Source organism: Lonchura striata, chromosome 1A, assembly GCF_050655825.1.
Source record: "Lonchura striata isolate lonStrDom1 chromosome 1A, ASM5065582v1, whole genome shotgun sequence".
In the NCBI taxonomy this organism is placed as follows: Eukaryota; Metazoa; Chordata; class Aves; order Passeriformes; family Estrildidae; genus Lonchura; species Lonchura striata.
Window position 1 is genome coordinate 55,015,904 of NC_140741.1, and position 15,291 is coordinate 55,031,194.

The 15,291-nt window shown below is 33.8% G+C and overlaps 1 protein-coding gene across 5 annotated transcripts in view; it reads left to right on the forward strand.

The window, feature by feature from the left end:
• Positions 1-15,291, forward strand: part of TMTC3 (transmembrane O-mannosyltransferase targeting cadherins 3) — a 29,106-nt gene that overhangs the window by 10,821 nt on the left and 2,994 nt on the right. For all 5 annotated transcript variants that reach the window (XM_085570189.1, XM_085570187.1, XM_085570190.1 and 2 more), the window contains 10 exons: positions 2,032-2,131; positions 2,829-2,944; positions 4,596-4,768; positions 5,591-5,843; positions 8,652-8,800; positions 10,646-10,766; positions 11,366-11,477; positions 12,183-12,286; positions 13,457-13,626; positions 14,383-14,609. In XM_085570189.1, the coding sequence (XP_085426315.1) occupies positions 2,032-2,131; positions 2,829-2,944; positions 4,596-4,768; positions 5,591-5,843; positions 8,652-8,800; positions 10,646-10,766; positions 11,366-11,477; positions 12,183-12,286; positions 13,457-13,626; positions 14,383-14,609 (1,525 nt within the window). The remainder of the gene's footprint in view (positions 1-2,031; positions 2,132-2,828; positions 2,945-4,595; positions 4,769-5,590; positions 5,844-8,651; positions 8,801-10,645; positions 10,767-11,365; positions 11,478-12,182; positions 12,287-13,456; positions 13,627-14,382; positions 14,610-15,291) is intronic.

A 15,291-nucleotide genomic window follows, 5' to 3' on the forward strand; every position in this document is an offset into this window, starting at 1 on the left:
GTAAGGCCTGCTCTGGGCCACCGGAGGGCGCTGTAACACAAGGAGCGCTACAACGTGGTGCTGGCCTGGAAATGCGAAACTGCGATTCTCCTTGAATCCCTCTGCTGTTGTACTCAGGTACTCAGTGCAGAGTCAGATAAGGGCTCCTTTTCTTCTCGCCCTCACCTTTTGCAGTGTGTAAAAAGAAGAACAAGTAGAAGCTTCCTCACACAGAAAAGAGGAGGTAATAATGAGATGCATGTTAGGACTAGGGATTTTTATATCTTTTATAATTATAATTGAAAGGTATCTGGTATTAATTCCTTTAATTAATCTCCTACTTATTAGTCACTTGCACAAGAGTTTGAAACAGCAGATACAATGCATAAATATTTTAACTCTTTGCTTATCTTACAATCAACAGATTTTTCCTGGAAAAGTTATCAGAGCAGGATAAATAGAAGATCATCTTTTGCTGGAGTTCAGAAAGGAGCTAGGCTCTTGCAGTGATGATATCTGGTTTTCTAAAGAGGAAATTTTTAGGAAATGAGTTAAATAACAGCACCATCGTTTCATTTGTCCTTGTTTTTACAATTTCAGTTCAGTCTTCCTAGTTACTTTGCTACTGTTGTGGCCAGAAGTATGTAAACCACTTTTATAACTACAGGATGTCAACCTTGTGAGTGCTGCAATTTTCTCTTATAAGTCACGTTTGTATCCAGAAATAGAACCTCTCTTTTGGAGGCAGGCAACTGTGGAAGCACACCAACATGGTTTATTAATGTTCTCTTTCAACTGATCTACAGATAAAGTTCTCTTTAATATCTTAATGCTAGACAATCTTTGAAACATCTTAAGATATTTTGGAAACAAATACTTAGATGCTCTTCAAAATTAACACAAACTGTAGTGTCTTACCAACTGTGAAACAGTTTTGTTTGTATGTGATTCAGTGAATCCTTTGGTAAACATACAGTAGTCCCAAGATAAATACTAGATTATGATTTCAGATTCAGATTAGAATACTTTTCTTTACACTGTGACCTTGGATACTGAGTTACTTTTTCATTTTATGCTGTGCTGGATCAATCATGCTTGACCAAGAATGTACTAGCAATAAAACTTTCTAGCTGGGTCCAGATGGTAAAAAGTCAGTTTTCAGCATTGTCATACTTAAATCATGAGCTATGCAGTTTCCTTCACTAAATATGACCATCTGCCTCAGGACAGCCTGATATTTTTCAGCCATGTTACTTGTAAAAATTTGGAAGCAATCAGAGGCACTACAGAAGAGGACAAGTGACAAAGAATGATAGTCTTAGAAGGTACTGTAGGCAACACAGTGGTACTGCAATAACCATGAGCATAATGACCTGTCTTCCATATCAGATTGTTGACTTTTCTTTAGCATTTTTTGAAAACAGTTCTTGAAATGGGAATTAATCTGTATTTCTTTCAGGATTCTGAAACAACCCTTTGCCACATGCATTTTAATGCTTCTCAGAATTTCATAAAATCTACTCCTCTCTGTCTCATCAAGGGGAGAGACGTTGCTGGTGAACACAGAGGCAGAAATGTTGTTGAGTACCTCAGCCTTCTCCATTGTTACCAGTTTTTTTCAGTTTGTTTTTTTTTTCTTGTTATTCTTTATGTTGCTGGCCACATTCAGATCCAGCTTTGCCTTGGCCTTCCACACCCCATCTCTGCACAACTGAGCTTTGTCCCAGGTTATTTTTCCCAGGTTACCGGTCCTTATTTCTGCTGCCTGGGCATTTGCTTTATTCAGTTTAGTTTGACCAACAGTTCTCTGCTCAGCAGCACTGACCTCTTGCTTTCCGTACCTAATTTTTTGCTCCTTGGGATTGGTGACTCCTGTGCTCTGTGGAATACTTCCTTAGAGATCAGCTATATTTATATGATAATAAATATCTAGTAGCATATATCTAGACTGCTAATAAGAGCAAATAATATAATAGCAAATGCTATCTTAAAATATCAAATAATAATAAATATTGAATAATAATTAAGGTTTTTATTCTTTTTATTTTTCAGGTAACTGGAGTTGTGGGCAGAGCAGAGCTTTTATCATCTATTTTTTTCCTAGCTGCTTTTTTGTCATACACAAAGTCTAAAGGGCCAGATAATACCATAGGTAAATGATTGACAAATACAGAAATAATTTAATTTACTTATCACTGATAAAATCATTCTTAAAACCCTAATAGAGGTGAACTGGTTATTCAGCAAGTGTGTACCAAAACTCCTTCAGAGCCAAGATACCCATGTAATAGTACTTTCCATTATAATTGCATTTTTTCCCCAAGTCTTGGGCATTTCTTTAATTAGTTTTATAACACCTACCCTAGGAGATGCTTGCACTGACTTTCATTATTGCAATTTCAGTGGAAGTATGCTGAAGTGCCTCAGATGGTCAGTCACAAGTAAACTCCAAGGTTTCAGTTCAGATGAAGGAGGCTTCCATCTTTGCCAGAGTCAGATTGACATGGCGAGAAGTCATGACTCCCTATAAAGTATTCAATTTGAAAAAGTGCTCTGATGATTTACAAAATACTGAGATGCTTTGTTTTGCTTATTATAAATTAGTCTTTTACCCTTAATTTATTTCTTTCAATTTAAAAGAGCAATTTAAAAATTGGTGCGTGTGTATTATTTTCTGTAGAGTAAAAGTAGTCATCTTTCATAAGACATTACATACACTAAACAAGCTTACAGAACATGGCATATTCAAACATGAGGACCCAAAGCCTTCACTTTTTAAAGTAATTTATTTTATTAAATGTGTTTTTTGTAAGATAGAACATTTTCAGTAATGTCTTCTTTATTTGCAGTGTGGACTCCAATTGCAGTGACTGTATTTCTAGTAGCTGTTGCAACACTGTGTAAAGAACAAGGAATAACAGTGGTGGGAATATGCTGTGTGTATGAAGTCTTTATTGCTCAAGGGGTAAGCTGTTGAAAAATAAAGTGGATTTCTGTCATGAGATGTTAAGTACTTTGAAGCATCATATTTTGGTACTGATCTTTCTCATTTAAGGTCAACTCAATAGTTCTGTTACATTTTTCAGGTTTTTTTGCATCAGTTCCTGTTTGACAGATGACAGTGAGGGAATCAAATAACTTCTAAGTTGTCCTTTATGTCCTGTGCAGAGATGTTAGCAAATATACTCAGTAAAGACTTGACAGGTCTTAATGGAAGCCCATGGTTTTAGCTGACTGTGATTTGCAAATCCTAGCATGTAACAGCCTTGATTAAAGCCTTGAGGTGCATAAAGGTGGAGGATTATTTGGTTTTAATCCCTGTAGTAAAAATAGAGAACATATTATATACAAATTCATTTCATCATTTTCTATTGCGTAACCAATTGTTTTAGAATAGTCCTATTTGAATAAGTAATATTCTTAAGAAATTTGTTGTTCTAAGAATATGGTTATCTGATAGATTTCATTTTAAGCATTGATAAGCCTTTAAATTAATAGTAACTTTTCCCTAAAGAAACCAGATTTTCCTGCAATTAAATAATTCTAGACTTTTTAATAACCAAAATAAATTAAAAATTAAAATGTAGCCATTAAAATTGTAGCATTCCATATTTTAAGAAAATTTTATAGTTATTATTCCTTAATTGCTTGTGGGAAAATTTTGCAAAACATGCACCAATAAAAGCCAAAAGATTGTCTATCCTGGGGACACATAATCAAGGCTTAAATACCAAAATCACATAGATGTCTTTGTAACTGTTGCCTTTGCAGGTCTAGTGAATTAAAATACAGTTTTCTAGCTGGATTTTTAAGGAAATCACCAGTACCTGACTGGTTTTCAGCCCACTCTTCCTTTCTTTTAGTAACTTTTGATCTGATCTTCAATTTCACTGAAGTTTAACAAGATTGTGTAAGTCAGTTGAATAGGAAAGATAAAATGCAAACTGAGGCTTCTTCTGAAAGCACAGGTGTCACATGAACTTAGTTTTACCCGTCTTCAAAAACATTTCAGTTTCTGTAGTTTAGCCAGCTGGTATATGTAAAGCAATAAATCATCACTAGCAGAAGTCATGAAGACAAAAGGAAAGAGGTACACTGAGAAGAAAATAGCTTATGTAATGGAAAACTGCAAGATTATGATGCTCATGAGGCAAGGAGTGATGACTTACTGCAGTAGAGGCATAAAATAGAAAGCCAGGGCTAATCAGGAATTGAATAGTATTTCTATCATTCATAAGGAATTCTGTTTATAAGGCAAGTTTTCAGAGGGGCTGGTATTTCTGAAAATAGTAATTTTTCTTCTTGATAGTTCCTTTCATTGTTTTCATTCATTTGTTCAAGTCTCTGAAGATGGTACAATTTTTTTGATGTCAGCACAAAATAGCTACGGGTGTACAGGTTCAGCTGTGATAGTGTTAGCAAGAATACTTGACTAATTTATTAGAATGGAGACTTTATTCTGGGGACTTGTCCTGAAGGCACTAAGAAGCTGAATTAATTAACTATTGGAAGCAGATGTTTACGGAAAACCAAGGAAAAAAGTATTAGGTAGCTCATACTTATCTAAGGAACTAGTGAGTACCCTGCCTGATTATAAACAATTTTTTAATTTGCAGTACACCTTGCCAGCATTATTGGACACAGCTGTACAGATTCTTCGAGGAAAGGGCAGTATTCCTTTCTCTATGCTCCAAACACTGTTGAAGCTCATAGTCCTAATGTTCAGTACACTCCTGCTTGTAGTTGTCAGAGTCCAGGTTATCCAGTCTCAGCTTCCAGTCTTTACAAGGTAATAGTAAAATGTTTCTTATTTACAGTTGTTTATAAATAAGATGTGACTTAATGAAGTTGGAATGAAATGGCCACAAATATGTGAACTTAAGTGTTATTCACCTATTTTAATAATATTATTATTCAGTGTCTGTACAATATTGTATTTTTGTGAAATTGCTAAATGTTATATTTCAGCAGCTGTTGAATAAAATGTCCAAAATGTTGAGGTATCTGAGCAGGCAGCCATTTAAAAAAGTTTACAGTTGATAGTTCATCTTAGTAATTCAGAAATTAAGTGTCTTATTGCTTAAGTATTTTTTATTGTCTCTTTATTTGAATCTTGTCTGGATTCTCCAAGCCTCTTAAATTTTTCCTCTTCTACATACAGAATATATTTTACATTTTAGGCATGTACTACGTGGAAAACATGGCTGTCTTCAGGTAGACTACTTGAAGATGTATATGAATGACATTAGAACTGAAAAACTAATTTATCTTAAGTTTGAGCAATGTAGAAATATAAGAATCTAAAACTGTCCCTGAAAAGATGATTTGAACTATTAAAAACATGAACAAGCACTGCTGAATTCAACTTGAGGTGTAAATCATTATTTTTCTTCAAACTTATGTTGATTATATCCCAAAACAGTTTCATAAACATGGAGGAGATTCTGTCCCTCTCTTCAGTGAATCACTGTGCATGGTTTCACACCTGACAAATGCAGGAAGATTAGGATATTTTACATGTCTAGCTATGACTCTAAAGTTTGCCACAAAGTGATTCAAGAACAAAGCTTTCTTCATTAAAAGCTCTTTTTTCTCCTTTCTTTTGGTTTAGGTTTGATAACCCAGCTGCTGTTAGTCCATCCCCAGCAAGACAGCTGACTTTCAACTACCTCCTCCCTGTAAATGCTTGGCTTCTTCTCAATCCTTCAGAATTATGCTGTGACTGGACAATGGGAACTATTCCTCTTGTGGAGTCTTTGTTAGATGTTAGAAATATTGCCACCCTTACCTTCTTTTTCTTTCTGGGATCTTTGACGGTCTTCAGTCTCCGATACCCTGGAGATTCCTCCAAGACAGTATTGATGGTATGAATGATGCACCGTGTTTGTCCTTTTGTTAAGAGTAAGTGGCACAGGTTGTATGGTCACACATGTAATGTGCTGTGACCCAGAGAAACTATGTGCATCTCCTTTTAGGCTGGAATGAACACATAAGAGGAAAATTGTCTGTCAAGAAAACTGCTAAATTGCAACTAAGTATGTGATTCTGTTAGAGATGAGAATAAATATGCCCCTTATTATGTATTTGTAAACTGTATTGCAGCCTTTCTCAGATATTCAGAGCTCAAATGGCAAATAGGGGCTTTCAATAGAATTTAAATGTGTTTCAAGGACCAGAATGCATTTTAATCCTGCAAGCTGTCTACTTTATTTAAATGTCAGTAGTTGTGATGTATATTTAGCAAGAGATTTTATTTTCTTTCTCATAGGTGTAAAAGAAAGGACATATTTTTGCATTTAGGAATAAGGTTTCTACTTCTGTTATTGTTGTTCTGTTTTTCTTCTGTAAGTTGTTTTCATATTATGAAAAACTAATTTTGTCAAGCTGTAAGGTCATTTCCTGTGTCTGTTCACTATTATATATGATCTTAAAACTGAGATGGATTAACAGAAAATAATATTTTGGAAAAAATGGGAAGGATCAAAGGAGCTGGTATTTTTGAAAAAAAAAACAGTCATCAATTGTTGATTCCATTTCAAATTATTACAAGGTGAATGATAACCTGATACTGTAGTTTTTATTAGTTCAGTGATGAAGTTATGTGTACAACAGACCTGCATGCATTTATCTTGGTCTGCTTCAGAAATAATGCATTTTTTAGTATGTTAATCAGCAAACAGAAGTTTCAGATGGGTGGAAATATTTATGCATAACCTAAGATTTAAGTAGTTCTTTGCTAAGCAGCTGACAAATTTTGATGCACTTCTAAAAGATTATATTACAATTCTTACTCATATGTTTTTTCTTATCACTGGAGAGAGACAGTATACTTCCCTAGAAGACCAATGAAAATTATATCTAGTATTGCTGATAAAATTTCTTGTCTTGAATTTGGAAGCTGTGTATGAAGAGAAGAAATTATTGATGCCATAAATGTGCAAAGTGGCATACTTGGAAAAGAAGTTTCACAGCACTTGAAATATGCAGCGTAGTTGCATTTTCCTCCTTATATAAGCTGAGGCATGTGTTTTTCTCCACTGCACTGTTAGTAGGAAAAATGTGTGTGGAGTGTGGTTCACTTTTTTTATAGGACACCTCCTGAATTTTAAGGCTGTTTATTTCCCTGCATTTCTGTTTATTCCCTACCTGGTGACATTCACAAGAGGAAAGGGTTAATGTTTTAATGTTTTTTTAGCATATGTTGGTGTAAGTCAGTTTTTGTTTGAGGGTGGTATTTTTTACATATGTTTTTATTATTCCAAGTGGTTTTTATAGGAGGGATTTTGTGGGATCATTCACTCCAGCATGCAAGCCTCAATGTCACCTGACACAGTATAGTCCTGGTTTAATGCAAGTTGTTTTCCTTTAATCTATACCTATATTGCGAATATAGCTTTCAATATTGTGCTGATTTTCTTCAGCATTGAAGTGCCTGGAAGCTAATTTCATAGGAAATGGGAATGCAATATTTTACATTAAATATTAATTGTTATGTGCTACAAAATGAAACAGTATGATAGGCCAAAGCCTATTGCTGCATTCCAGTGAGTCATTAATATCCCCAAGTAATCAGTATATTCTGTATGGTGTGAGGCTCAGTTGTGGTTTTGTTTTCATGGAGCCTAATGAAATGCTGTGGATCAGCAGCTGAGCTGTGTCAATGATCCATGTGCATATTCTTGAAATATCCTTGAAATACAATATAAAATCTTAATTAAAGTTTTAAATCAGTGTTGTATTTTTATATATGTAATCCTGGGTTGATTTTCACACTGGATTATTTAACAGTTTTAGCATGGAAGAGGCAGTTAATGTCATGCTTAACTCTAGATAGCCAGTTGTACTGGAAGTTTATAGAAAATTACTCTTTCTTCCAAAAAAATTCCATTTCTGTAGGTTTGTTTTTGTGGGTTTTTTTCTGTAACTTGGAGGCCAGCTATTTTGAAATAATTATTCATGTCTTTTCTGCAACCAGAGAATGGAAATCTGCTATTTAACAGTCATCCGGGACTTAAAGCAACTGGTCATATCTTTGCAACAGATGCATTTCTTTGCCTCTTAATAAACTACAATTTTTGATAAGAAGTCAGTCCCCAACCTAAGAACTACAATTGTACAGTTCTTAAGTACATTGTAATTTCAGATACTTTGGGGTGCTCTTAGCACTCTGTCCAAAAACTGATGTTTATTTGGTGACTGATTCTGGTTTTGTTATTCACATTTCTTAGAGAAACACAAAACAGACTCTATTGTACTGTAAAAATAGCTGCTTTATGCATAAAATAGGCTGAAAAAAATTTTTAATTGTCAGATAATGTCCAAAGGTCTTATGCAGTCTTGTTTCTGCATCTGGAACTCTTACTAAAATGTTGTTTTGAATTTAATTAATTTGTTAATCCTACGTATTTTTTCTTTTTTTGTAGTATAGTAAAGCAAATAGACTTCCAGGCCCTTAAGTAAGGAATAGAATAATTTGCATGCTATTACTTGCCATATTCAGAGTGATCTCAAAGTGAAACAGGTCTGAATATTTTTTTTTAAAAAAAGACCTAATATCTTCAATTTATGTCTGTTTTTATGGGATTATTTTTGTAATTTTTAACTTGTTTCTTGGGTACAGTTTGTCACTGCCAATATCTTGATTACTAATGTTATTTGTATTTCCTTTCTAGGCTCTCTGCTTAATAGTGCTGCCATTCATTCCTGCATCAAACCTGTTTTTTCCTGTTGGATTCGTAGTAGCAGAGCGAGTGTTATATGTTCCTAGCATGGGATTCTGCATTTTAGTAGCACATGGATGGAAGAAATTATCAAATAAGAGGTAAATAAATTCATACTGATAAAAGCACTAATGGGAAAGCTTGCATAGCCATAAATATGGTTATCTTCTATGAAAATAATAGATGAGTATAAATCAAAACTGGTTTAACTTTATTTAGAGTTGATTACTGACTGAAGTTTCTACAATGCAGGTAAGTCAGCCAATTAAAGTTGCTGAAAATTTAATCAGTAAAAGATTAAATTTTCAGGAATACCATGCTAGGAATGGATATTTGAGCTGTTCAGTATTTGTTAAACAAAACAATTCTTTGGTTAACAATTTCTCCTTAAAAATTGTGCTCTAAAAGCATGTTTTGCATGCAGTTTTGTGTTTTCTGATATCTTCTGCATTGATTTGGACATACCTCCCACTGATGTGGATGCTTTACCCTTAGCCCAGTGGTATCCTAATGCCAGTTCAGACAAATGGAAAGGCAGCAATTTGCAGTCTATGTTGTCTACTATTGTTAGAGATGAGGCCTTGCAGTAAAATTTACACTAACTGGTGCTGCTGAAGCTGACAGCACCAGATAATGAGAAATTAGTGATCTATTGTGGGAGTATGGATTTCTCACAAATCCCACTGCAAGTTAGTAAAAATAGAAGTGATGTGAAAGAAAGCAAGGAACCAGGAGAGGATGGCTGGGGAATAAAATTAGGCAGCTAGTGTCATTTACTACAAAAATATTGGAAATCAGTTATCTAAAATGAGAAAGAAAAGGTTCCTTGCATTAGAAATATGTGGAAAGAAGAAAACTTTCTTGTAAGCCTGATGAGTTTACAGATTACTTTATATGCCAGTTCTTTTTGACCACTTTGGTAGTGTTTTAGAATTACTCTCTTAATTTTACAGTTCCACTTTTTTAATATTTTAAAAACCAAACATGGTAGACAAAACATGCATTTTGTTTATCTTAGAAGTTGACAGGGAAAGAACCTTGCAGTTTTTAGTAAACCCTTGTGAAGTAGGCAGCAGAGTGAACAACTGTTCCATAAGTCAAATGTGATAAGTAGTGGTTAAGGGTGAACACCTGTATGTCCACTCAAGAATGAGATTTTATTTTAAAACAAATTGTATTCATAATTGTGGGAAGGCTATTGAATGTTTGACATCTTTTTCATAATTGAATTATAATCCAGAAACTCAATGATTAGCATGTTCATATGTATGTTTTATGTCATGTTTAAACTCCAGAAAAATAAACTGCACAAAATGAAGATTATTCCTGACAAACTTGTGACAGAGAGTGACCTTTGTCCCAGTTTGCAGCTTTAAAAATAAAATTGCTAGAAAGACACTAAACCTTTCTCCTACTTGGATATTACAATAGCACTAGGATTACATTTGGTTATGGAAGATTGAGTAGTCTCCACAGACCTCTCCATTAAGCTGTGTTCTGCAGTGTGGGAATCATTGGCAATATGTGCAGTAAAGAATAGGTATGAAATTGTCTGATGTGAAACAAAAGAATGAAATTATTTTTTGGTTGTTTTTTTTCATTTTTAACATTTTCTATAGTGTTTTGGAGAACCTCACTTTTAAGCATCATATTTATTATCATAAATTACAGATAAGTTTTAAGCGAAGTATAATTTCTGTAAACATTCTATACAAATTCTATGGTGTTGTGTGAATTGGGCTTGTTCTTATTGAGGGAATTGCATGGTTATAACAACAAAAGCAGGTAAAAAAATTAATTTGAAATTGAACATTATTTCCTTTCAAACTCAGTGTGCTAATCACAAATGTGGTCCTTTGTTTGCCTTTCAGCATATGAGATATTTATTAGAATAAAAATTAGAATTGTTGGTGTGCTTACAAGTCTTTGTTTGTTTTATTTAATAGTGTGCTAAGAAAAATTTCTTGGGTTTGTTTGGCTGCGGTGCTATTCACTCATGCCTTAAAAACACTGCACAGAAACTGGGATTGGGAGTCGGAGTACACTTTGTTTATGTCTGCTTTAAAGGTACTGTATTCTGTTTGGAAAGGATAATGGGAAGTTCTTGTTGTTCTTAAGAAGCTGCAGTGGAACGTGATAAAAATGGACAAAAATTATGCTTGTTTCAGCACATTAATTTCTATATTGAGAGTACTGGCATCTAATTAGTTGCTTTTGGGAATGCTTTAAAAGCAGTGTGATGCACACATAGAAATCCATATGGAGAAAATAGTTGATATTTTTTCTTGTGTCAAAAAAGTTGGATGTATTCTCTTGTCTGGATGAAAGCCAGACACGTTTCAATAAAAAATCTACAGTTTGAGGCATAGAATAATTTCTCCTAAGTTCATATGGCATGATAAGGCAACTTGCAATATATCCCATAACAGTTAAAATGAATTTTAAGATGTTTAGTATTTCTAGGCGCAAATAACTGAAATAAATTGGTGTCGCACAAGATCAGTGTGATCATTCCGTATGTAGTGTTCTGTTATTCTTTGCATATAGAAGCTTGATGAAATCTGTCATTTGCGGTACATTTTTATGTCTTCATATTCGTAAGAGAAACTCAGTTGTCAAGTAATTTCAACTTAAAACGTTATGCTTTGGTATCTTTTTCTTTTTAGGTAAATAAGAACAATGCAAAACTATGGAACAATGTGGGGCATGCATTAGAAAATGAAAAAAATTTTGAAAGAGCTCTGCAGTTTTTCATACAGGCCACACAAGTGCAACCAGGTAAAGCTTTGGTTAGTTGCCCTCTCTAAACTCCTGGTATTTCAGTATATTTACCTTACTAACAGCTGCTTGCTTCAACTGAACATCAAACTAAGTCATACAGGAAGTTAATTGATCTGGGGTTTTTGGAAATAAACTAAAAAAGTCCTCCATAAAAGGTTTCTATCTATAAAAAGCTGCAAATACTTTCAAAACTATTATTTGCATGACATTCTTTATGTATTAACTTAAACTGTGATTTCTTATGGAGTATAAATATTGCTTTATTTTTTTAATTCAAAACTAAAGTAGTATGTAAGAAAATAAAAATCTAGATAATATCAAAATGTACATTTAATCCATTTTGCATGTTGTTACAAAAGAAGTTCTAGGTGATACTGGATAATCTTTCCTTTAAGAAGATTAAAAAATAACCTTCAATTTATATGCCTCTATTATAGCAAGAAATTAGATACAGGGAAGTGTGATAGGGCCTTAAACTTTTTAGAGTTTCCCACATAATTTTATAATCCCTCTTTAACCAGTTCCCGGTTAAATTATTAGCTTTATAATTATGAGGAAAAATGATAGAATTGTTTTCTTCTTTGTGTGATGGACATGTTTCATCAGAGTACCTGTACTTCACGCTACCTGAACGCAGAAGTGTTTAATTTCATGATGCTCAGTGCATGGAAATATATTAAGTTTCATTCTTTTCTTATTAAGATGATATTGGTGCCCACATGAACGTAGGAAGAACTTACAAGAACCTAAACAAAACAAAAGAAGCTGAAGAATCATATATGATTGCTAAATCATTGATGCCACAGGTAATTAGGAGCTTTATTTACCACGGCAGCACAGAACCTCTATTCGTGATACAATTTTTGGTTTTTTCCTATTGCTTTGTGTGGTTGTATACTTTAAAGTTTACCAGTGTTCTTTTAAAAGCTATCTATGAGAAAAATAGGCTATATGAAAAAAATAGGCTATATACTCATGGCTGTTAAAAAATGCTAACTTGGAATTCTGCTACAACTGTTTTTAATTTACTTTTTATACTGCTGTGTTGTGTTTTAAGGGGTTTTTGTTTGTTTCCTGAAATTAAGGTCGTAAAAGAAAGCAGCAGCCAAAACCTACAGTTTCTAGTCACAATTGGTTTGTTTTCACTTACAGCTAATACATTGATGGTGACTGAGTTTCTGAGCCCTTCAGAGAAGGCTTAAATTTAGCACTGGAGGTTGGAGAAGGTAGCTACAGCAGCAACAAAAAAAATTTGCCTGAACATGCTTTTATAAACATGTTTTGATACCTTCTCTAGTTGTTAAGTTACATTTATGCCTATGAAATTTTACTTGTTCAAGCTCTTTAGAGAAAAACAGAGTAATATTTTGAAGAATGTGTGAAGATAATAAAAACTGTGCTGAAAATGAGATGTTGAGTAGAAGCATGGCATTTAAAAGTTTACTCTGTGAAACAGTATGAAGATTCTAAGTGAATAAAGTACAAGCAGTACAGCAGTTTCAATGTCATAGCATTTTCATCTTGTTACTTTTCATTTTCTATATCAGGAGGGAAATCATTGGCTGTAAAATCTTATTTACACTTTTCTTAGGCTGAAGGGTCATAAAGAATTAAAATGTCTGACAGAATCTCAGTTTAGGATTTAGGAAATATTTTTGTCTGATTTGGGAAATTTTTGCAAGGTCTGTTTGGTTTCAAATGGCTATCTACATGAACCAAATTAAGTAGTAGCAAATCTTAAATATCGTACATGTCTTTTATTCTTTATTTCTATGAAAACCATAGATAATAATCTGTGTATTTTTCAGTGTGATTTTTCTGGAAAAGAATTACTGCTCTTTGTCATTATCAAGAGCCTTCACAATAATGTCCAGTAGTACCCTAAAACAAATGTGGAAGAGTGAAAAAGAATTCTATACTGATCACCTTTCCTATTTTTGCTTATCTGTGTTTGGTATATATATTGTCTTTGACAGATTATTCCAGGGAAAAAGTATGCAGCAAGAGTTGCTCCTAACCATCTAAATGTTTATATCAATCTTGCCAACTTAATTCGAGCGAATGAATCTCGCCTCGAAGAAGCGGATCAGTTGTATCGACAAGCAATAAGTATGAGGCCGGATTTCAAGCAAGCTTACATCAGCAGGTAGATTTTCTAATTCTAGAGATACATATTTTTGAACAATTTTCTTTGTATTTGTAATACTGTGAACAGTATTTAGTTCATACAGTTCAATTAGCTGCTTGTTTCATTTCCAAGTGAGAAGAAGATTTGGGACAACAGTCAATTATTCATTACAAGTATTGTTCTTTTAAATTCCTGCTTCAAATGGCATATTTCCATGTAGGTTCTGTACTCAAACATTGTATAGAAAAACACTTCCATCAGATTTCTTTATGAATCTCTAATTTCTAGCCTCATAGTTAAGTTTTGAACTAAAAAGCCTTCGGTTAGTGTGAATCTTGGAGCTTTCCTTATACTTTTTTGTTAAAGATGGTCCAGAAAATGCAAGTCTAACTATATAGTTGACATTATTGCATTTTAGTTAAGAGTAATGTGGATGTGGGTATTGAGGCTTCTATGCGCTACTTTGTTTGTTGTGATTCCCACTAGGACTTAGGGATGTTCAAAGATGCCTGAACTATGCTTTGCAGTATAATTACAGAGCCAAATCGGGCACCATTGATAACTTCCTTTTTTGTTCTTGTCCTGCTTATGCATTTGCTGCATACAGATTTTTGAGAACTGAAAGCTTTAGGAATAGACTGTAAAAGAGGGTGTTGTTTTGTGCTTAAAACTAAATAAAAAAATACTGTTACCTGACATCTACTGTCTGTAGGAAGACAAACTTTAAAAAACCTGTCAATTTTCATATGGGTAATGAGTATGGTTCTTCAACAGGGGAGAATTACTTTTAAAAATGAACAAACCTCTGAAAGCTAAGGAAGCTTACCTTAGAGCACTAGAACTAGACAGAACCAATGCAGACCTGTGGTACAACTTGGCAATTGTTTACATTGAACTGAAAGATCCAACAGAAGCCCTGAAGAATTTCAACCGAGCTCTGGAACTCAACCCAACACATAAACTGGCATTATTCAACTCAGCACTGCTAATGCAAGAATCTGGTACGTTAATTGTCCCTTCCATGCATATTGCATGTTTGCATTTATAGGATCCATACTATTTAATTTTTTTATTAACTCTTGCTTTTGGAAAGGCAAGAAGTACATAGCATCATCAAAAAATAAACTCTTTATTATAGCTTTGTAATTTGTAGCATATGGAATTTGTGCAAAGTGTACATACACTTTAGTTGATCAGCATCTTTTATACAAGTGCTATTTTACAATATATCTTACATGTATAAAGAATAGTGTTACTCAAACATCTTCAAAATAATGCCTGTATAATCTTCAAAGATAGTATTTAGTAAAATATGTTTGATACCTGGTTCACATTTATAGTAATGGGTTTAATTATTGACTCAAAAATCTAGCTTACATCTCTGGGCTTGAATCCAGCTCGAGAAATATGAATGTTTTCATAGGCTTTTATACTGCTAATTAGGATTAATTCAGTTGGATTTTCATGCGCTTGTTTTTTCATATGTATAGGTCCGTGGATATGGGTGAGCCCTTAGTCAATTCAGGCAGTTGCAAAGAGTATTTGTCAAGTGAGCTGTTAAGATTTTCTTCCATTTTGTTGAGATGGTAAATTGCCCCTAAGAAAGATAAAACAGAGTTGAATGAAGCTGAAGACACTTGATAATTTTCCATCTCTTCTCACATTGTAAATTATGTAGTTCAA